Below are 24388 nucleotides of genomic sequence, written 5' to 3'. Positions count from 1 at the left end.
TATAAATGATAAGTTTATATTACATTTTTTGGTTAACTTTTGGTTTTAATATTAATGCCCATGCATGTGACATGTATGGGCATCATCTGTAATGTATAGAAATGAGAAGAAAAGAAAAAGAAGGATATCAGACTGTACAGGCCAGAGAGAGGAGCATAAACTTACTTAATAAAACATGATTTTATTTAAATATCAAACATTTAAAAACATTGATGCCAATGCATCCATCTTCCTCTCGAAACACAAGAGTTACATCAAGCAGTTTCCTGCATGTGGTTTTGTAGTAGGAGAATGAGCACTAGTGTTTTAAGTCCTCACATCCCAACACGTTTCGCCATTTTTGCTTCATCAGGGCTTATGAAGACCCGAGAGGGTGACAAGTATGCACAGAGCCAACACAAATGCAAGACTGTCTCATCCATCATCTGCTGGCTTGCATGCTGACCTAATTGGTCATTACCACCACCTTGAGGGACCTGAAAACATCTTGGGACCCCCTTTAGAAAACCCAGGACCATTTTACCATAAATATGAGGCTATCTCTCTAATTCCCTACATATAGAGGCATATATACAGACTTAAAGACATAGGCCCAGATTCTCAAAGGGCTTACGACAGCGCAGCGCCATGTACGCCGTCGTAAGTCCTAATCTGGGCCGTCGTATCTATGCGACTGATTCTTAGAATCAGTTACGCAGAGATATCCATTCGATCCGACAGGCGTAAGTCTCTTACACCGTCGGATCCTAACTGCAATTTTTTTTCCCGCTAGGTAGCGCTTCTGTCGTTTTCCACGTTGAGTATGCAAATTAGCTAGATACGCGAATTCCCGAACGTACGCGCAGCCAACGCAGTAAAGTTACAACGTTTACGTTAGGCTTTTCCCGGCGTATAGTTGCCCCTGCTATATAAGACGCAACCAATGTTAAGTATGGCCGTCGTTCCCGCGTCAAAAAATTTATAAAATTACGTTGTTTGCGTAAGTCGTCCGTGAATGGTGCTGGACGTAATTTACGTCCACGTCAAAACCAATGATGTCCTTGCGACGTCATTTAGCGCAATGCACGCCGGGAAATTTTAGGGACGGCGCATGCGCAGTTCGTTCGGCGTGGGGACGCGCTTCATTTAAATGAAACATGCCCCCTACCCGCCGAATTTGAATTCCGCCAGGTGTTTTACGCTACGCCGCCGCAACTTTACAGGCAAGTGCTTTGTGAATAAAGCACTTGCCTGAAAAACTTGCAGCGGCGTAACGTAAATGAGATACGTTACGCCCGCCCATTTTTGCGCCATTCTACGAGAATCTGCCCCATAGTGTGCATTGGAATATACTACTTCCTGCACATAACTCTCCCTTTTACGTTGATTCATACACTACTGTCTTGGTGGGACTGCTTTGGATACCATTTGATTAGATTAAGTCTCGGGGGAGTTGTTGCACAGGTGACACCTCTCCGGTTTAAATCTCCTTATTGCTCCAGTGTCAGGGCTGGGCTCAGCTCTTCCTTCTCTGAGCTGGCCGCTCAGCTGTTGGCTAATTGCCAGCTCCTACCTCTCCACAGTGACTCACCTGTTGATGACCTGGCTTCTACTTAAGCATTCCAGCTCAGTTGCTCTCTGCCTTCGCCTTGGTCAACATCACAGAGACTTTCTCCTGCGTTCCTGTTGAAGACTATGCTCTGCTAACATCCCTTCTGGCTCCTGATCCTGCTAGCTGTTCTACTACGTATATCTACGGTTCTCTGACATTTGGCTTGGCTGACTATCCAATCCGGGTTCCTGAACTCTGGCGTTGTTTTGACTACGCTTACTCTGTTTATCTTTTTATTATTAATATTATTATTAAACAAATGTGATTAACTGTACTTCTGTCTCGGTGTGATTCATGGTTTCTGACATCCAGCACCCGCCCAAGGAGTTTGTGTGTGGATGTGGTTTGCTCTCTAAAATGAGTACTGTGTGGTCTTCATAAGCCCTGATGAAGCAAAATTGACGAAACGCGTTGGAACATTAGGACCTAATACACTAGTGCTCATTCTCTTGCTACAAAACCACACGCAGGAAGCTGCTTCATGTAACGCTTGTGTTTTGAACGGAAGATGGATGCGTTGGCATCATTGTTTTTGAATGTTTGATATTTAAATAAAAACATTTTTTATTAATTTAATTTATGCTCCTCTCTCTGGCCTGTACAGTCCGATATCCTTCTTTTTTATTTTCTTTTGGTTTTAATTGTTTTTTATTATAGGACTTTTGCTACCAATGCATGTTGGAACGTCCTATCTACTGTACTCAATAAAAAGAGATATCAGTTGTTAATTGTGTTTTCTTTTTTTTTTTACTTTGAGAGGTTTCTTTTTTCGTGTTACTCTGTATAATGGGATTTCCCAGCCAAAACAGAAACGTTTTTTTTATGTGAAATTTTTTTTAAACCTAAAAGAAAGAACAAACAGAACAAATAAAATAAAAAACAACATAGCAAGTAAATTCTTGACTCAAGACCACAAAGTTAATTTTTTTATATATATATATATTTTTTTATAAGATGCTTTTTCTTTAAAAAAATAATAACCAGCAAGCCAATGCCCATTCAATAAACAGACTTGCTGATTTGCTTACAGTTGTCATTTATATAAACGGGAAATGAGAATCGGTTTTGTTTTTTTTGCATCTAAGAAGTGAAATTTGTCATTCTGCTAAGGCAAGCCTTTTGAGTGAAACCATGACAGCTCTGCTATTCACCTTCCTATTATGTAAGTAAAGATCTTCAGCTTTATTCTTCTGAGAAATTGTTTTCTTTTTTTCTGGGCTGAAAACTGCACACTGTGTTAATTTTGGCAGCAAATTTTGATTTCGTTTTAGTCTTAGGACTAAAATGGCATTTTAGTTTTAGTCCCATTTTAGTCTTCTGCAATTGTTTTAGTTTTAGTCGTATGTAGTAGACTAAGGGCCTGATCCACAAAAACCCGGCGTAACTTAATTTTTCCCGTTTAAGTTACACCGCCGCAAAATCTCTACCTAAGTGCCCGATCCACAAAGCACTTACCTAGAAATTTTGAGCGTGTAACTTAAATCCGTCCGGCGCAAGGCGTTCCTAATCTAATGGGGCGAGTCCCATTTAAATTAGGCGCGCTCTCTCGGGAAAATAACGTCGGGAGCATGCGCAGTACGTCCGGCGCATGCTCCCGACGTTATTTTCCCGACGTGCTTTGCGCGGTTTTACGTTGCGCCGGGTTTTGAGAATTGCGACGGGCGTAAAAAAAAAAAAGAGTTGCTGGCGGGAAAAAAAATTATTTTTTTTAAAAGCAGCCCTAATTTTGCGACGGCAAACTGATACTAACGGAGAAAAAACGAAGCGTAAAAGCTTCGTGGATCTCCGTAAGTGCTAATTTGCATACCCGACGCTGGATTTCGACGAGAAATGCCCCCAGCGGCGGCTGCGGTACTGCATCCTAAGATCCGACAGTGTAAGTCCCTTACACATGCCGGATCTTCTGCCTATCTATGAGAAACTGATTCTGTGGATCAGTTCCATAGATAGAAACAGGGATACGACAGCGTATCAGTAGATACGCCGGCAGTATCCCTTTTGTGGATCAGGCCCTAAATCTCCAGTACATTTTAGTCAACTGAAATCGAATGGGTGTGATTAAATTGTAATGCATTAGTTAACATTTCTCTACAATTTTCAAACTTATTATTATACTACTGGCATGAAAAATCTAATATGTTATTATTTATGGTATTGAGGTATGAACATGCACTACCAGGGCAGGAATGGGACAAAAATTTGGCCCTGGACTTCATCCAGACTGGCCCACTTTGACAGGTCTCTCCCATGGCGGCCGGACAACTCCCGCACCCCCCCCTGCCACCCAAGCCCCGTCTCCCCCTTCACTAGCCACTAGCTGTTCTACTTTATTAGAGTATTACGGCTGGTACTGGTACTCTTATAGGCAGTACAAGTGGGGAAGCTAGACATTATTTCACCCGGGGCAAAGAATCTTATGGGACAAGATTAGACAGAAGTGAGAAACTCCTAGGCCATAGCTGTTGATTCAGCTGTCTGTCCCTTCCCCCATGCTCCTCTGTCGTCCCCCATGCTCCTCTGTCATCCCCCCTGCTCCTCTGGTCCTCCCCCTGCTTCTTTGCTCCCTCCAGGTGAGCGCTGCGGGGAGGGAGAGGAGGTGAGCACTGCGGGAAGGAAGAGACAGAGGAGCGGAGGGGGACGGAGGGGGGGGGGGGGGGCGGCGGTCCGCTGTCACTGAAACCGGCCCACTGAGCCATCGGCCCACCGGGAAACTGTAGTCCCAATGGCCAGTCCATCCCTGTGCACTACAGATCAGTGCTAATTTTGATGTCAAATTTCAATTTAGTTTTAGTCTAATTGCGCGTACACACGGTCGGAATTTCCACCAGCAAAAGTCTGATGTGAGTTTTTCGTCAGAAATTCCGACCGTGTGTAGGCTCCAGCGGACTTTTGCTGTCGGGTTTTTTGAGAGTTTGAGAGCAGGTTCTCAATTTTTCTGACGGGAATAATTCCGATCCGAAATTCCAATCGTCTGTAGCAATTCCGACGGCCAAAATTCCGACGCACGCGCGGAAAAAAAATTGACGCATGCTCGGAAGCATTGAACTTCATTTTCTCAGCTCGTCTTAGTGTTGTACGTCACCGCGTTCTTGACGGTTTGAGAGTTCGGAGAACTTTTATGTGACCGTGTGTATGCAAGCCAAGCTTGAGCAGAATTAGGTCGGAAAAAACATCCAAGGTTTTTCCGACGGAAAATCCAATTGTGTGTACAGTGCATTAAACGGCCATCAAACACCAGTAGGGCATTTTAGTCTTAGTCGTATTTTTGTCATCTCAAGTTTTTCAGTCCTTTTTTTAAGGCTGAAAATACCTCCCTCTGCTTATACTCGAGTCAGTGTACCTGAAATTCTTGACAGGCTGCAGGCGTCCATTGTTTAAAAGTCACAGTCTCCTCCTGGTCCCTTCCGTGATAGGCCTTTTTCCAGCAGACACAGTTCCGCCTATCACGGACGTTCTCTTATCCTCGGACTCAGTTTCCCAGTAGTGTTCAGTGTTCCGACAATCACGGATGTCCTCTTGTCCAAGGATGAAAGGACGTCTGTGATTGGCAGAACACAGTGTCTGCTGGGAAACTGAGTGCGAGGATGAGAGAACGTCCGTGATAGGCGGAACTGTGTCTGCTGGGAAACCCCTATCACGGAAATGTTTAAAATGTTTGAAATAAGGGATTAGACTTAAAATAAGTTAAATACACAATGTGAAATATCTCAATAGAAATGCAATATTAAGTCTCTTTGACATTTGGAAGTGTGTGAGTATATATATACACACAGTAAATATATATATATATATATATATATATATATATATATATATATACTGGGGTAGATTCACGTAGAATGGCGCAACTTTGTGCGGGCGTAACGTATTCTATTTACGTTACGCCTCCGCAACTTTTACAGGCAAGTGCAGTATTCTCAAATTGTGAAGAGGTGGGCGTGTGTTATGTAAATCAGGCTTGACCCGACGTGATTGACGTTTTTCCCGAACGGCGCATGTGCCGTCCGTGGAATTTCCCAGTGTGCATTGCTCCAGAGTACGCCGCAAGGACGTCATTGGTTTCGACGTGAACGTAAATGACGTCCAGCCCCATTCACGGACGAATTACGCAACAAACGTAAAAAATTCAAAATTTGACGTGGGAACGACGGCCATACTTAACATTGGTACGCCGCATTTACGCCACCATATAGCAGGGGTAACTTTACGCCGGGAAAAGCCTAACGTAAACGGCGTATCTGTACTGCGTCGGCCGGGCGTACGTTCGTGAATTCGCGTATCTAGCTGATTTACATATTCTAGGCGTAAATCAGCGTACACGCCCCTAGTGGCCAGCGTAAATATATATATACACACAGTAAAACTTGTGAAACTCTAATCAAAATGCTCCCTAATTCCAGGGGCGGACTGACAACTCATAGGGCCCCCAGGCAATAGAAGATTATGGGGCCCCTGGACTTACAGGTGGCCACCACGCCAGGAGGCAGTACAGAGGCGGGGCAGATAAAATCTCGGGATTTTCACATCAAAAGCATGTCGGTTTCGGACATATCAGGGACAGATGTAAAAAACATAGATTTTTACATACTGTCCCTGGTTTTACTGAGCCTGGCAACCCTGATGGGGCCCCCTAGTGGCCTGGGACCCTGGGCAGTGCCCGAGTGACTCAATGGTCAGTCCGCCCCTGCCTAATTCAAACCATGCTCACACATAATATATATTTTTTCTATTTAGAGTTTAAACTTTTGTATTTTTAATATCTTTTTGTATTTGAGCATTTTAAATGAGTCGAGAATGTAAATGAAAGAAAAAAAAAATATTATTTAATAAATTAATTAGATTAAAGCTGTCAATATCTCTCTTTGGTTTCTTTCTGATCAATTTATAGTGGAACTTAACCAGGTTTAAATGTCAACAGATTTTGATTACATGCAATCCAAAGAGAGCACCAAGCAAATGTCCAAGAGCCCAAGGTTTTATAATGAACAGATTTTGGTTGTCTAAGAACAAGTGTGAACATCCATGAATCCTCCCTGCTCTAATTATAGAATCCATTCACAATATTGACCGTAGCTAGAGAAGACTGTTTTATCTGCATGATAACGAAACATTCCCTGTTTTGTTTTTCAGATGCTGCCATAGAAAGCTCCAGTAAGTCGTGCTCCTTAGCTCTTGAGAAGACCTGAAAAGTTTCAGAACTTCTTTTCATTGCATATATGCTATTTGACCAAAAATTTGTGGACCATCACACCTAGATTGTGCTTGTTAGATACCCTATTTCAAAACAATGGGCATTGATATAAAGTTAAATGTCTTGTACACACGACCGGTTTTCACGACGAGAAAACTGCCATTTTTTATATTGGTCGTGAAAACCGCTCGTGTGTATGCTCCTTAGCAGTTTTCTCGACGAAAAAACTGCCCGCAAAAATGTTGAAACCAGCTCTCTTTTTTCGCGTCGTGTTTCCCATCAGGCTTTCTCTTGTTGCGAAAAATGGTCGAGTGTATGCTTTTCCGAGGGGGAAAAAAACGCGCATTGCTCAGAATCAAGTATGCAGCCCAAAAGCAGCCCAAAGGATGGCGCCATTTGAAAGGAACTTCCCCTTTATAGTCCCGTCGTACGTCACCGTGCTTTGGTCTGACTTTTTTTGCATGAACGTGTGCATGCAAGTCAGGCTGGAGAGGAATCTCGTCTGGAAAAACTTTTTTTTTTTTTTCTGCCGAGAAAAATGGTTGTGTGTACGAGGCAAAAGAAGCAGTTAGCAACTCCATAACATCAAGCGTATTTATTGTAAAGTCTTCACAGTGAGTACAGTCAGCAGCAGAACAAGGCTTATCACAGAAACTAGTCTGCTGCTGACTGTACTCACTGTGAAGGCTTTACAATAAATACGCTTGATGTTATGGAGTTGCCGGTTGCTTCTTTCTCTTGATGGCCATTTGTCTATTGGTGTGTGGGAGGACACTCCTCGGCTTGGACACCCTGACTGCAAACTTCCAAAGTAAGACTTTATTTTCCACTGTTCTGAGCCATACAACCTTTGATCAAATTGATGTGAAGTTTGCCCCAACTATAACAGCCTCCACTCTTCTGCAACCGATTTCCACAACATTTTGGAATGTATTTGTAGGAATTTGTGCCTACTGAGCCAAAATAACATTGGTAGGGTTGGGTACTGATATTGGATGAATAGACCTAGCTTGCAATTGGCTTTCCAATTCATCCAAAAGATGTCCATTAGAGTTGAAGTTAGGGCTCTCTGTAGAACACTTGAGTTCCTCCACACCAAACTTGAATATTTCTACTATTGTAAAACGTGGTGTTGGTTGCCACCATCCTAAAGTAAATGGAGAAAGAAGATCCCCCTAAGGAAGTGGGACATTGAAAGGCAACTTCAACCACCAACAATTAGTATAAAACTAATATTTATTGGTACATCTTAAAATCATTTGTCCACAGTATTTAGACATAAAAATTGTAAAAAGGTTACATGACCATTGAAGACATCTTGCATGTGAATACATTTCCACACAAATATAGAATATGTCTCTGGTAACCCGAAATTGTCTTGGCAATAATATATATATATATATATATATATATATATATATATATATATATATATATATATATAATATTATACAATTTAGTTTTATACTGATTGTTGTTGGTTAAAGTTGCCTTTCAAAGTCCCACTTCATTAGGGGGGTCTTATTTTTTCCCTCCACGCCAAACTGGTCAAACCTTGTCTTCATGTTCCTTTAATCTGGAGATGGGACATTCTGGACTGTTCTGTGTGATCCAGTTAGAGTGTACTGATTAACAAAAAATGTGGTTTTAGCCTGGATCAACCAATCAAATATTCCAGCTTCATCCACAAGGGATGCAGTTCTAATGGTTAAGCGCAAATAACAACAAAAACGAGAGAAAATAGTTCCCCAAAAGAAGACCAAAATTAGAACACTATGGAAAAAACACTGAATTTTATTAATTTATATTTTTTTCTACTTAATAAAATTTAGTGTTTTTCCCATAGTGTTCTAATTTTGGTCTTCTTTAGGGGAACTATTTTCTCTCGTTTTTGTTGTTAGAGTGTGCTGATTGGCCAAGAGTCAACATCAATCACAACTTCTGTGGTCAAACCATATCTTTAAGGAATTAAACTTGAAGCCCCACTTCAAGCAAGAAGAAAGGTCCTCAGATATGGGGTGCTGGTGTCCTAGCTCACTCATCCAGCAGTAAAAGTGCTCATAGACACTTGAAGACGCCTCTCTCCCAACCCGACTTGAGTATAGTAAATGTGTAAGGAGGCCTCAGTCAGCAATATTCCACAAACCACGCCCCTGATGAGTTTTGCCCCACCCACCGGGACCTCTATGACTAAGCCCTTTTACTATACACGGGTTGGGTTGGGAGAGCGACATCCCCGATGTCTACAAACATATCTTTATGGAGCTGGCTTTGTGCATGGGGGTAGAGGAATGCTGAAACAGAAAAGGGCCTTCACCAAAGTGTTACCTCAAGGTTGGAAGTGCTCATTTGTCTAAAATGTCTTTGTATTCTGTAAATTAACTGGAAACCTCTGAACTCTATCATTTCTTTTCCCCATAGAGGTAGGTATGAATGTCTGGTGTCCAAATAATATTAACTATATAGTGGAGTGATGGTGAACCTTGGCACCCCAGATGTTTGGCAACTACATTTTCCATGATGCTCAACTACACTGCAGAGTGCATGAGCATTATGGGAAATGTAGTTCCAAAACATCTGGGGTGCCGAGGTTCGCCATCACTGATATAGTGTATCTCTCTCTTTTTTTTTGTTCAAGTTGCAGTCAAAGCTATGGTGACCTTCACACCTGACTGGGCGAATATCCTCATCAATGAATCAGTCAATATAACATGCAATGTAGGACCTTCAACACACGAGAAACAGAGATATTACTGGTACAAAAACACCAAACCAGTAAAGGAACATCGGCCTAGTTTCACAATCCAGTCCGCTGATAAGAGCGACATTGGAGAGTATCAATGTCACACCAATACGAGCCAGAAGAGTGATCCGGCCAAGCTTGGTGTTATTATTAACTGTGAGTTTATTTGTTCTTCTTATTTCTATACAGCAATTGTCTTATGTCTATATTAAAAACATGCCTGCAATCTATATACTAAGGGCAAAAGAATGACCTCTGGAAATTAATTCTGCTTCAGGACCCTTCTTAATAGATAATATCCTTTCTATTGGATGGTGATGTTATAGACTTCAGATTTACAAAATTGAAATTAAAGCTATGGCATGCAATGCCAAGCTGCTGCTAAGAAAGCAGACAGAATATTGGCATTAAAAAGGGGATCAACTCCAGAGATAAAACAATAATTCTCCCGCTTTACAAGACTCTGGTCCGGCCGCACCTAGAGTATGCTGTCCAGTTCTGGGCACCAGTCCTCAGGAAGGATGTACTGGAAATGAAGAGAGTACAAAGAAGGGCAACAAAGTTAATAAAGTGTCTGGAGGACATTAGTTATGAGGAAAGGTTGGGAGCACTGAACTTATTCTCTCTGGAGAAGAGACGCTTGAGAGGGGATATGATTTAAATTTACAAATATCGTACTGGTGACCCCACAATAGTAATAAAACTTTATCTTTAAAGGGGTTGTAAAGGTAAAAAAAAATTCCCTAAATAGCTTCCTTTACCTTAGTGCAGTCCTCAACGTGGCCACTCATTAAAATTAGACGATAAGAGGTTTAACCTTAAACTACGTAGAGGATTCTTTACTGAACTAGAGTGGCAAGGATGTGGAATTCCCTTCCACAGGCAGTGGTCTCAGCGGGGGAGGGGCATCGATGGTTTAAATAAACTATCAGGCCTAGTACACACGAGAGGATTTATCCGCGGATACGGTCCACCGGACCGTTTCCGCGGATAAATCCTCTCGAGGATTTGCGAGGATTTTGATCCGATGGAGTGTACTCACCATCGGATCGAAATCCGCGCCGAAATCCCATCGCGATGACGTGTCGCGCCGTCGCCGCGATGATGACGCGGCGACGTGCGCGATGCTGTCACATAAGGAATTCCACGCATGCGTCAAATCATTACGACGCATGCGGGGGATTCATTCGGACGGATTGATCCGGTGAGTCTGTACAGACCAGCGGATCAATCCGTTGGGATGGATTCAAGCGGATAGATTTGAAAGCATGTCTTCAAATTTTTATCCGCTTGAAATCCATCCCAGGGGATAAAAATCCGCGGAAACAGATCCGCTGGATTGTACACACCAGGGGATCTATCCGCTGGAGCCGGTCCGCGGATCAATTCCAGCGGATGGATCCTCTCGTGTGTACGGGGCCTCAGATAAGCACCTGAACGACCACAACATACAGGGATATACAATGTAATACTGACATAAAATCACACACAAAGGTTGTGCCTTTTTTTAACCTCACCTACTATGTAACACTGGAAAATTAAGAAATGTAAATGCTTATTTGCAATATATTTACTTTCCATCATTTATTTTTTTATTTACTTGCTATGTGCCTTTGAACTAGATAGGAAAAAATGATTAGCCAGTTCCTTAGCACAGTCGTGCCTCCTTGCACATCATATCCCTCTCCTCTTCTAGGAGGGTCTAAGTACTCTCTGGGCTGGCCTAGCTCTTTTGCCCCTCCCCTTAACTCCCTACATATCCTTTTATGTAGTTGTTGTGGGAGGAGTTAAGGAGAATATTACAGAGTGTCACTTGAGTCTGCTGTGGTTGCTGACATCACATCCAATATGGTGGCACCTAGCATTAGTCCAACAGCTTTTGAATGTCTATGTAAAGGGTGGCATTTACAGGTAGATAATCTCATCTGAATATTTTCGATGAAGTTGATGGTCTAGTACAGGGTTTCTCAACTGGGGTTCCTTCAGAGGTTGCTATGGGGTCCTTGTGCCCAGTCTTGCCACACATAGTTAATCCAGCTCTGAGCAATCCTCTTATTGTTCAGTGAAAATTAACAGAGTTCCAGATAAAAACCTGTCTAAATAAAAAGTCCTTTCCGTCCCCTTGCTTTTGGTAATGAAATTTAACCCCAAGCCAGACCTCGGGAATACCGCCAGGCGGGTTAAAAAAAAGGTACTTCTGTATCATGTGACCACTGTAATTGGCTTTCACAGTGGTCACTTGATTAATAGCAGTCCCGCTGATTCCCAATCAAAAGCATTGACTGAGAGCTGTGGGCGTATATATGTGCTGGTGGCTGAGCGTAAAAGCCCAACTTTCCTGGTGCCGTATATATGCATTACGTGGTCGGCAAGAGAATAAGGGGGTATTTTTTTACATTTTTGCTGCTCGGATGCATTTTAATTCGCAAAGACTGTCTACGTTACAAAGTAACATAAATACATCCACATTTTTTTCTTCTGATTTCAGTCCCGCTCATCCTCCAGAGACCTCTGGTCATATACGAGGGTGACCCTTTATTGGTTCGTTGTCACAGCCATCACGGGATTTATGCCACCAACACAACTTTTTACAGGAACGGAAACTTATTACAGTTCTCAGTCACCAACGACAACCTACAATTTACAAACGTGAATCATAACATGGCCGGGACGTATCGTTGTACCAAACAAATATATTACAACAAGAAATTCCAATTGTACTGTGCCGAAACCTACATTTCTGTTGAAGGTAAAATTGTGCGGTTAGGAGAGTTTGTTTCCTGGTATCGTATTTGGTTGTTAAATTATTTGGTTTCATGGTGACTAATAACATATGGCGATTACAAAAAACAGGTTATTTTTGACCCAGTTGGCTCCTGTGGTTGATAGCTCTGCCCACCTCCTGAGTCTTGTTATTATCTCATAATAGTAATGGGTGGATTCACTATCCCACAGTAAGAGTTGGTTCACACTGGGGCGACTCATCAGGCGGCTCAGCCACCTGACGATTCGCGTCCCATTCAATGCAATAGAACCATTCTAATAGGAGCGACGCAAGTCGTTCCGACTTAGAAAAAGGTTCCTGTACGACTTTGGGGGCGGTTCAGGGCGACCTGCATTGACTTCTATATAGAAGTCGTTTTGCAGGTCGCCTCTGAAGTCGTCTTCACGGCTGTGTGAACAGGCTCTTAAGCTTGGAAGATGGTAGTGGGAAGGCAGAGTTGTTGACCGTACAGGTAGCTGCATACCAAACCACCCCAATAATCTATCAAAAAGAAGGCACCATTCACTGAGATTCCCACAAAGGAGGTGAGATTTTCGGTGCGTAGGCTGAGAGGGTCTTCCATTCACTCACACTATAGCGATAGCAAGGATGGATAGCCGGCAGCTCGAATCAGTACAGTGTCACGTCTACCCCAACGCAGGTAGTCAGCCACTATAGCTAGCTGCTGTGTGCTTCAGCTTTCCCTTAAGGCAAGCAGGCCTACCAGAACTTGGTTGTCCCCAGGACTTATACACAATGCTATAGTGCGTGGCCACCATGCCAGGGCAGATGCGAACAGTGCAAACAAGCAGACTACTTGCAGTTAGTAGACAGATGGCATAGTTCTATGACAGTCTAGGTAAAAGCAGACTGAGTTCAGGGAATAGTCTGTAGCGCCCTGATCCCATTGAGTGGGCGCTATGTGTTAAATTATAGTTGCCTGAGCAGTAGTTTTGGCTCAGAATGATTATTCTAAATTGTTGGTTCTGTTCGGTTCGGCTGGGTTGCACGGGTTTCCCCCTGACGGTGGGTGATGGTTGGAAAGGCGACGGGCTGAATGTGTTGGGTGTCTCTCTCTCAGGGGAGGCTCTGGGGCGTGGTCGGCCTGCTGTGCATTCTGGGGAGGGGTGCTTGAGGGACGGACGCCACTTGCCGGGGTTCGTCTTTCGATCCCGAAACCTGAGGGCCCTTCTGGCCTCAGGGCTGTTGAGCCCGAGGCCTAGCAACTGAGAGTAGGCCCAGGACTTTCTGGGGCCTACTGATCCAGGGATGGTCCTTCGCTACCTTATCTATGAAAGGAAGCTGAACCAGTGGGATTCAAAGGATGGACGTACCATGGCGGATTTACCTCACTGTGCTGCCGGTCCGGCTGAAAGATTCTTGGCACAGTGAGTCATGTAACTTTTGTTGGAACTATATTGAGTGTGCAGTCGGTTACATGATCTTGTGGCAGGAGATCATTGGACAGCCTGACGACACTCATCAAGTCTGTGGCAGAGACTTTGTCGAGCTTCGCATCAGCTGCTAGGCCGGTGAGAGTAGGCCTATCTGGTGGTTGCTAAAATCCAGCGTGGAGCTGAGTTAATCCTCTGGATCTAAGTGAGACCCATGATCCGCAAAGTGAGTCTTTCCCTGTCCTCTACCTCTCTGTTGGAGAAGTTTGTTAATAAAACCCTTGAAAGAGACTTTGTGTTGGTGCGTACATTCTTATAGACAACTCTTTAAGGAAAACCCCTGAAACGAGCGTATGGAACAGAAAGGTAACGGCAGGCCCAAATCTAAACCAGCAGCTTCTTGGGGGGTAGTGCTACAAGTCCAATATCTGATCCATGTCATACACAGGGAAATCCAAACTAGCAAAGCAGGGCAGACAAAGGGGGGCTTGATCAGGAACAACATCTCTATCACAAGCAAGGAATAGAGCGCTCAGCTTGCTTATAACAGGTGACTGACCATATCAATCACCTTGAAGGTGGACACAGACAGGGAGAATGCAATAGCCAAAGCCCAGGTGCTGGAATGAGGAGCAGGAGCACTAAAGTGATCCTGACACACAGAAGAGAAAATGTATGTGTTTCAGCCAATGGCCCTAGTCATAGCTAAAGATTACTATATGTGGATGATTTGAGCTGAAGGCTATCCATCCTTGCTATTAGCCCAATAATCTGATTGGGGACCTAGATAATATTTCTTAAAGCTGCTGACAGCAGTTTCTGATACAGATCAGGGTAGATGTCCTTTTTACTACTCTAAAGGGTGTACTAACTGCATTCCTCTCTGCAGGGGTGTGACTAATCAATACTTGACTGGACATGGACAAATCGGAAGTCAGGACTGAGAAGCCAAGCCCCTGCGGAGAGGGTAAAGCATTTGGTAAACTATAGTGGGACAGTTGTTAGAAAACCAGGGGTGACTTTTAGAAAGATTAATGATATAGGTCGATGAGGACAGAATTTGGGTGCAGTACAGAGTAGTGCAATATTTTGCCATTTTATAGCAGGGTATTGGGACAGCTGTGAGACAATTTTCACAGGGTTTAGGGCCTATCAAGCCCCTTCCCCTCGGGACGGCTTTCTCTCCCTATATCAGGGAATTTTGTGTAACTCCAGAAAGAGGAGTGAGACTCCATTGTTGGAAAGTCCTGGAGCAATATTGTGGGCATCACTGTGGTTTTATGTTTGGCACCTCTGCCTTGTAGCACTGCAGTCCTTGGTTCAAGTCCTGGTCAAGACACTACCTGCATGAAGTTTGCATTTTCTTTGTGTTCTTGTATTGGTTTTCTTCCAGGTTCTCTGGCTTCCTTCCAAAGACATTCTGTTAAGTGAATTGGCCTTAGTATGATATACTACTGAGCATACCAAAAAAATGAATTCCAGAGAGAGAGAGATATCTTTTGGACCCCCTGTTCAAATCATTAGTAAGACCTCATCTGGAACATGCGTTCAGTTTTGGGCTCCAGTTCTCAAAAGGGATATCGGGGAGCTGGAGAAAGTGCAGAGAAGGGCAACCAAACTGATAAGAGGCATGGAGGAGCTCAGCTATGAGGAAACGTTTATACATTTATAGGTAAAGTTAATCCGGAGGAAAATCTTATTGCCGCTCTGTGGATCAGAAAGGAATTTTTCCCCTGCTGTAGCAAATTGGATCTCATGCTCTGCTGGTTTTTTTTTTTTTTTTGCCTTCCTCTGGATCAACTGTGGGTATAGAATTGGGTATATGGGATTGTATGATATTATATATTATTTTAGTTTTTATGGTTGAACTGCATGGACTTGTGTCTTTTTGCAACCTGACTATGTATCTATGAATTGATTTTGTCACAGGTGGAAATGCATTCAAATTATGATCAGAGTGTTACCAAAGGCTATCAATCTTTTTTGTAAACATAGGTTACCAGTGTGTTCCTCCCTCCTGTAGATGTAGCAATTTTCAAAATAACCTGAGAACATGCAAAGTGCTTAGCCAAGCTGAAAGGTCTAAACCATGCAGGAAACCTGGAAATTTGCATGACGTCCTGTAAATCTTATTGCAGATGGTGGATGGTGGTCACAACTAAACAAAGTGGTTGGGTGTTCCGGACATAGCAGATGGTAGCACCTTACAAAGTGATGAGAAAGTGACAAAATATGTAAATATTGAGCTATAATTTAATAATCTGTATTTTAGATGGTACTCAACGGCCCAGATTCACAGAGTGTGGGCGCACATTACACCGCCGTAGAGTAACCAATGTACGCTACGCCAACGCAGTGCAGAGAGGCAAGCAATGCATTCAGCAAGCCAGTTCTCCCAACGCCGGGCCAGCGTGGCGTGGGATTCAAAGGTGTATGCTGGCGTAGGTTGAAGCGGACGTGACCCATGCAAATGAGGCATGACCCCATGCAAAAGGGGCCGAGCGCCAGACAGATACATATCACGAACTGCGCATTGCGCCGTGACATGGACGCATCCCCTTGCGCCTGCTCACAACCACGTCGGAACAACTGCCTAAATTACGCCGGATCACTGCGTACGGCGTGAACGTAACCTACGCCCAGCCAGACACACGTCCAACATAAAATATGGCGGCTTGTGTTCCCTGGTGCAGACCTTTGCATGTCTGCTGATGGGTTGCCCCTCCTTTATGGGGAATAACTTTACGCCGGATGTAAAACTTACGCGCACCTCGCATAGCCTGCGTCGGGCGCACGCAGGTTCGTGAATCGCTGTATTTCCCTCATTTGCATGTTTGAATGGCTAATCCATGGGAGCGGCACCATGCACACAGCCTAAGTGTGCGCCCACCCTACGCCGGCGTAAGCAAGCTACGTCGGCGGGGTGTAGCCTGGTTTTAGGCGCATATCTGTTTGTGGGTCTGGTGCACAGATACGACGGCGCACATTTGCACTTACGTCGGTGTAACTTGTTATACGTTGGCGTAAGTGCTTTGTGAATCTGGGCCAACATGTTTAAGGTTCCTGGAATTAGTGAGAGAACTATCTCCATCATACTTGTGAAACCTCAGCAGGACAACACATCGTTCTATCTCCTCCATTGAGGATTCCATGTGCCAGTTTAGTCAGTCCATTTAGTCCTGTACGTATCAGTGATGCTTTCCACTAGACCAGTGGTCTCCAAACTGTGGACCTGGTGGCAGATGTGACCCTTTGCTTGCCTTTATCCGGCCCTTGGGGCACTATTCCTCCCACTGATACAAGGCAGAATTGCTCTCACTGACAATAACAATGGGGCACCATTCCTCCCACTGTCACCAATATTGGGGTGCTATTACTTTCCCTGATACCAATAAAGAGGCATTATCTACTCTCTCTAATGCTGTGGCATTTTATACTCACACTGGCCTCAGTATGGCTCCCCCAAAATCTGAAGGACAGTAAACTGAAACTTTGATTAGAATGTTTGGAGACCCCTGCACTAGACCACTCATCTTGATCTATGGCTAGTACAGCAGCAGATAGGGCCCCCCAGTTCTGTTTTCTTATGCTTGGACCTTGGTGCTGTTTGATCTCGGAACAATGCTCCAGCAATGTGGGGCATAGAGATTAATTCCATCCATAGGTCCATAATGAATTTTCAATTGCAGCACCTTCCTTAAAGGGGTTGTAAACCCTCCTGTTTTTTCACATTAAACCTTAAACATCTGACAATTACCGCCCCCCCCCCCCCCCGTTTTACTTACCTGAGCCCTGGAAAGTCCCACGTCGATAACGCGCTGGATCTTTGCCCAGGGTTCTCGGCTCTTCAGTGGAACGATTGATAGTAGTGCAGCCATTGGCTCCCGCTGCTGTCAATCAGATCCAATGATGCAGGCGCCGGGGGCGGGGCCGAGTCCTGCACTCGGCGGCTATTGACACTGAATGCGGGACTCGGGAGCACACCCGCAAGGTAACCCCCTTGAAGCGCGGAGGAGCCGAGAGAGCCGCCGAGGGACACTAGAAAACGGCATTCGGGGCCACTCTGTGCAAAACGAGTTGCACAGTGAAGGTAAGTAGAACATGTTTGTTATTTAAAAAAAAAACGAACCTATAGTATCACTTTAAAGATCTGCCCACCCAAAAGTCATTCACAATAGCAGAAACCTGATTTTCTGGGTTGGCTTTTTTATTAATATAACAGAGGGAGCTGGAACACACAACGGTGGGCAGGAATACACAAAGCTCCCATGTCTACAAGTAACAGCTTGTCTCCCAACAGCTCTCACAGATCAGATCTCCTGAGTGGCTCCCAGTGAGTGAAGGATGGGGACAAGGGAGATACAGGTACACAGGGTGCAGTGCAAATGCCAACATCACCGCTGGATGATCTCACAGCAAATGAGAGAGGTGGAGCCAACTACGGTATGCGGGGAGGAACTAAAGCTGGCTGGGTGCTTCACATTAATACAGCAACAAAAATAAGACATGTGGAAGAAGGTGGAGCTTTTAATGAGATGGGGAGAAGATGGGGGTAGTAGAGGGGGGTTGCATGCAGAGGTCCGAGCTGAAGAGGGGTAAACGTGAGATGTGGATGGGGGAAGCAGAGGTAAGCAGCTGTGGAAGAAGGCTGAATTCTGCACACTGTGTGTAGCTCACCCCTGAACCCTACACTATTTATGTAGCACACCCTGAACACTTCAGTCTGTGTGTAACCCCCTCCCTGAACTCTGCACTCTGGTATTTAATGACCCTGTTAAGACCCTCCCGATGTTGGTGAAATTTGACTACGCCCACTATTTGATGCGGTTTGAAGGGTGTGTGTAAGGGACGGGACGGGGGGGTCGTAAATTAGTTCCTGTACCTATTTTTTTATTAAAAAAAAAAAACGAATAAAAGTAACTTGTTAGTTCACCCATGCAGGGCTAATCTTTGTTGCCCTAACTATTCTCTTTCTGCTGTTCCATTTGTCTGTTGGAGAACTTCTGGATATGATGGATCATGTGACCTTTCCACCATTCTCCCAGGATGCATGGCTCAGACCTGACTAGCCAATCAGCACCATGAACACAGTCACATTTGGGGGGTTTAGAAGGTCATTACCTTGTATGAGACTGAGAAGATTTACAGAGGTTTAGGCCTGTTGTGGACATTTTATGAAGATGTATTTAATATGTATTGTCATAGTGTCGCCCAGTGTTAGTTCTCATGCACCCCACTCTAAAGAGCTGACTAGGGCAGACTGACGCTGATTGAGTCCCGTCTGGTAGTGGAAAACTTCTTGAGGTTGGAGATAGGTGTTTGCAGAGTGGGTATATGTCCACCAGCGAAAGGCATGAGCACAGACGTTCATCTGGAGGGGATATGTTCACTCTGCAAGGACATTATCGGTTATAGGCGGATGTACGCTCTTGTCTCTGCTGTGTCTGATCAGCACATGTCGAGATTCGTAGCCTACACCTGCATATAGCCTCCCATCCCCAGGAATGGTAGTATAATCCGGGTATGCGTTTTTCTCTGGATCAATGCAGAATAAGGATTCCTATCAGCAGAAATACGGGAGTCTCTGAGTGGTTATGGTCAGAGACGGAGTCCATGTTTGAAAGCCATGTGGTTTCTTTTGTTTAGTTTCCAGGTACAGGGGACAGGAAAAACATGATTCCACCCTCTACTCAGACACGCCTGTAGGACTCCTTTAGCCATTATTCATTGGTTGTTTGTATTAACTCATCCTGTTGGAAGGATTTCGTGTGAAGGTCATTTCCTGTGATGTCACTTCCCATGGATGAAGCAATTGGCTGTTGGAGTCATCACTTCCTGTTTATATTTTCTTTTGTGGTCTCTGAATAAAAAGCCAAGCACACTGCTCGCTGGGGCAGGCATGCTGATGGAGCTGAGAACGTGAGCTATGGTGATGTCTGTTTACTTGAGGATATACGGGAAATAGAGTTGTAGGTAAGATGCATTATATCATTAGACGAAACGTGTTCCTTTTAGCACAGGAGATATGGTGTGCGCATAGCGTACAGCCTTATCTCTACGACAGGCCCATGGCCGACAAACCGAGCAGTGATAGAGCACAGGGAAGATTATTGTTAGTAGGTGGGGCAGATGACCAGTCAAAACATACCTCCCAACCCGCACGGACACTTCTTTCCCACAGTCCCGCGATAGCGAAAATTTTCCCGCACAGGAAGAGGAGCCAGTGGTGGCAGCACGGGAGGTAGAACAACACCACCCTCCCCTACCCAGTACGATGTCTGCCGTTCGGCGTCAAATTCCTGCAGCACCCCCCGCCAGTCCTGCGTCAGTACCCCCCTCAACAACTGTAATGTTAAAAAAAAAATTGCCGTCCCGCGACCGACACAGCACCCCGGCTCAACAACTTAAATGGCTTGGAAAACAAGTTGAATGATTGTCCCACAGTTGCATTTTGAAAAGTTGGGAGGTAAGGTCAAAAGATTCTGTCACTTTACCTTGGGTGGGCAAACTGACAATGATATTCAGCTTGCTACCTCCCCATGTGAACATTTCATGAAGTATTTACAATGAATAAAGTCACAGAGAATGACAAATATGAGACTTTGCCACAGGGATGGACTGGCCATTGGGACTACAGGGAGTTTCCCGGTGGGCCGATGGCTCAGTGGGCTGGCTTCAGTGACAGCGGACTGCCGCCCCCCTCTGCTCCTCTGTCTCTCCCTCCCCGCAGCGCTCACCTGGGGGGAACAAAGAAGCAGGGGGAGAACCAGAGGAGCAGGGGGGACGACAGAGGAGCATGGGGGGAGGGAACAGACAGCTGACTTAACAGCTATGGCCTGGGAGTTTCTCACTTCTGCCTAATCTTGTCCCATAAGAGGGGCACCAAACTGATTCTTTGCCCCGGGTGAAATAATGTCTAGCTTCCCCACTGGTACTGCCTATAAGAGTACCAGTACCAGTTGTTCTACTCTAATTAAGAAGAACGGCTAGTGGCTAGTGAAGGGGGAGAGGGGGCTTGGGTGGCCAGGGGGGTGCGGGAGTTGCCCGGCCACCATGGGAGAGACCTGTCAAAGTGGGCCAGTCTGGATGAAGTCCAGGGCCAAATTTCTGTCCCAGTCCAGCCCTGCTTTGCCAAGACACAAGCAGATGTAGTATGGAATGGAGTAGCCTTCAGGACACAATGCACACCTACTAACACAATGTCGTGTCTGGAGATCACCCCAAAGGGATATTTCCAGAGCATCCAGTTCAATTGACCTGACATTCCTTATTGGCAGAGATAGGATACAGAAGACGTCAGACAGTATCAACGCATTGTGTTTATAAGTTAAAGTATTGTGAATGGTTTAGCAAATAGTTTTAATTATCTCTTTTTTTTTTTCTAGAAAATGTTTTCCTGGATAAGAGACAAGCAGTCCACAGTTTCCCTTGGATTCCCGTTTCAATTGTTCTTCTCGTAATATTCATCCTCAGTCTCCTGCTCTTCATCTTTAGACACCGGGTATCTCTATTGATCAGAGGGGGCCCTCAGAACTATTCAGTCACAGGTATTGTTTAGAAATAAGGAAACCAAGTATAAATTAATTACTTGAAATATTCAAACTATTGTGGTGGATACAATGAGGTTGTAGGCCGGTGCTTTTCCACTGTAGGTGGCGCTGGTCCACAGCAGCATTGCTGTTGGAGAGGAATTCAAGAGGATTGGTTCTTCTATGGTTGCCTGGATAACTGGGGAAGCTGTCCGATTGGATGCTGCTGTTCCATGTGACTACAGCAGGGGTCCTCAAACTACGGCCCTCCAGTTGTTCAGGGACTACAATTCCCACCATGCCTAGTCATGTCTTTGAATGTCAGAGTTTTACAATGCCTCATGGGACCAGGGCTGTCTTAATGAAAGGGCACAACTGGGCACTTCCCAGGGGCCCCAGCTGCATGGGGGGCCCCTGCACTTTCCCCAAAGCACCTGGACCTTGAGCCCACGCTGCCCTGAAATTGGGGGCCCCTGATGGCACTGAGAGTGATGGATACACAGGGGGGCAGTCTGCCTCCTACCTACTTGATGTCTGTTTACCTGTACTGTCATCGTTGTAGGGGCCCCAGAGCATTACTTTGCCCAGGGGCCCATTAAGCTATTAAGACGGCCCTGCATGGGACTTGTAGTTCCGCAACAGCTGGAGGGCCGTAGTTTGAAGATCCCTGGACTACAGCATTCATCTTGGGTCAGAGAAATTAGTATTAACCACTTGCCGACCGCTGCACGACAATATACATCGGCAGAATGGCAGCGGTAGGCAAATGGACGTAAACCATACTTCCCCTTTAAGAAGCCGCGCTCTCCGTGACCGTGCACGTGGGCCCCGTGAACTCGATGTCCGCCGTTGGCCTGCGATCGTGTCACGGAGAGGCAGAGCGGGGGAAGATGCCTGTGTAAACAAGGAATTTCCATGTTCTGCCTTGTGACAGGACACTGATCTGTTGCTCCCTGTCATCGGGAGCGGTGATCAGTGTTGTGTCACAGGTAGCCCAGCCCATTACAGTTAGAATCACTCCCTAGGACACACTTTAACTTAACCCCTTCCTCGCCCCCCTAGTGTTTAACCCCTTCACTGCCAGTGTCAATTACCCAGTAATCAGTGCATTTTTATAGAACTGATCGCTGTATAAATGACAATTCCATAGCGTCAAAAGTGTCAGATGTGTCTGCCATAATGTCGCAGTCAAGATAAAAATCGCTCATCGCTGCTATAACTAGTAAAAAAATTTAAATGAAAAAAAAATGCTTGTCATCAAGCAGTAGCATAATTGAGGAACAAGCCAAAGGTCGGTAATGAGTGGTAGAGGAGATAAGGACAGCTTCAGGCATGCAAAGGAGCAAGATGTTGACTGTGGAGAGCACAATAATCTGGCAAACATGAAGTGCAAAAGCATGGCCTGAATTAGATGCTCATGGGAGGCAGGGCCATTTGAAGGAATTTGGGGGCCCCAAGCAAAATGGACATGGAGGCCCCCCCCAGCACGCCCTATGTTCTTTTTATGCCCCCCCTCCCTACCGGGTCCATACCGCGCGGCAGGAGATTCAGTTTCCTGTTCCCGGCTGGGCTGAAAGGAAGTGAGCACTCAGTGTGCACTTCCTATCAGTTCGGCCGGGAACAGAAAAATGTATCTCCTGTACCGCACAGTACCCGGCCGGAGTCCGGACTGACAGGAGGAAGGAAGAGGAGCTTGGCCACGCTACAGAGAAGGGGAAGTGACTACTTGAGGCAGCAGTGCTGCAGGCTCTCTATAGAGCGCTCAGGCGACTGCAGCATATAGGAAACGCAGCAACGGCCCCAGGCCAGCTCGGGGCCCCAAGCAATTGCTTGGTTTGCCTGCCTTGTAGCGAAGGGCCTGATGGGAGGAGCAAAGAGTTCAAGGTTTACAAAAAGCAAGGAATAAGGCAAGATTATCTAAGGGTTCAGACAGGATACTGTGCAGCACAGCAGAGGTCGTCGGTTCCGATCCTAGACTTGATAATGCTCTCACACCTCAAATCTTTTACTCTATACTCTATTATTATACATATCATGATAAATATAAAAATTTAAAAATATTGATGATGATTCTTTTCTTTTATTTCTCAGAATCTGTAGAACAAAACAAAGTGGAAGAAGATGTTTCCTACTCATGTATTAACACTCATAATTTACAGTTGGGTGAGTTGGGTTGTCTCGCTATAACCAGTGGAGTATGTTAATATGAGGTTTGTTCATGCAAAAAAAGTTGTAAGACCCGGACCATTATGCAGGTAAAGGACCTGGCCCCTTTTTGCGATTCGGCACTGCGTCGCTTTAACTGACAATTGCGTGGTCGTGCGACGTGGCTCCCCAACAAAATTGGCGTCCTTTTTTTCCCACAAATAGAGCTTTCTTTTGGTGGTATTTGATCACCTCTGCGGTTTTTTAGTTTTTGCACTATAAATGAAAATAGAGCGACAATTTTGTAAAAAATTCAATATTTTTAACTTTTTGCTATAATTAATAGCCCCAAAAAATATATAAAAAAACTTTTTTTTTTCCTCAGTTTAGGCTGATACGTATTTTTGGTAAAAAAAAAACGCAATAAGCGTTTATTAATTTATTTGCGCAAAATTTATAGCGTTTACAAAATAGGGGATAGTTTTATGGCATTTTTATAATTTCTTTTTTTTTTTACTAGTAATGACGGCGATCAGCGATTTTTTTTTCGTGACTGCGACATTATGGCGGACACTTCGGACAATTTTGACACATTTTTGGGACCATTGTCATTTTCACAGCGAAAAGTGCTATAGAAATGCACTGATTACTGTGAAAATGACAATTGCAGTGAAGGAGTTAACCACTAGGGGGCGCTGTAGGGGTTAATTGTGACCTCATGTGTGTTTCTAACTGTAGGGGGGCAGGGCGTCGGTGATCGTCGTTCCCTATATCAGGGAACAGACGATCACTGACATTGCCACAGTGAAGAACGGGGAAGGTTTGTTTACACTCACCTCTCCCCGTTCTTCAGCTCCTATGACCGATCGCGGCACACCGGCGGCAATCGGGTCCACGGGTCCCGCGGGTGCGGTCACGGAGCTTCGGGCTGGGTGGCGTGCACGCACTGGCAGCGCGCGACCGACCCTCCCATGGCAGGGCTCTTAAAGGGAACGTATATATACACCCTTGTGCCTAGCCGTGCCATTCTG

The 24388-nt window shown here is 44.9% G+C and overlaps 1 protein-coding gene across 1 annotated transcript in view; it reads left to right on the top strand.

Annotated features, from left to right (window-relative positions):
- The first annotated feature begins 6520 nt into the window (after window positions 1-6520).
- The window catches only part of LOC120920125 (putative high affinity immunoglobulin gamma Fc receptor IC), a 48224-nt gene continuing 30356 nt past the window's right edge, over window positions 6521-24388 (top strand). Inside the window, exons 1-5 of the mRNA XM_040332039.1 lie at window positions 6521-6742; window positions 9421-9681; window positions 12014-12274; window positions 21069-21230; window positions 23304-23375. Coding sequence (XP_040187973.1) covers window positions 6688-6742; window positions 9421-9681; window positions 12014-12274; window positions 21069-21230; window positions 23304-23375 — 811 coding nt within the window. The 5' untranslated portion in view covers window positions 6521-6687. The remainder of the gene's footprint in view (window positions 6743-9420; window positions 9682-12013; window positions 12275-21068; window positions 21231-23303; window positions 23376-24388) is intronic.

This window comes from Rana temporaria, chromosome 13 (assembly GCF_905171775.1).
Source record: "Rana temporaria chromosome 13, aRanTem1.1, whole genome shotgun sequence".
NCBI classification, from domain to species: domain Eukaryota; kingdom Metazoa; phylum Chordata; class Amphibia; order Anura; family Ranidae; genus Rana; species Rana temporaria.
This window is presented reverse-complemented; position numbering and strand designations above follow the sequence as displayed.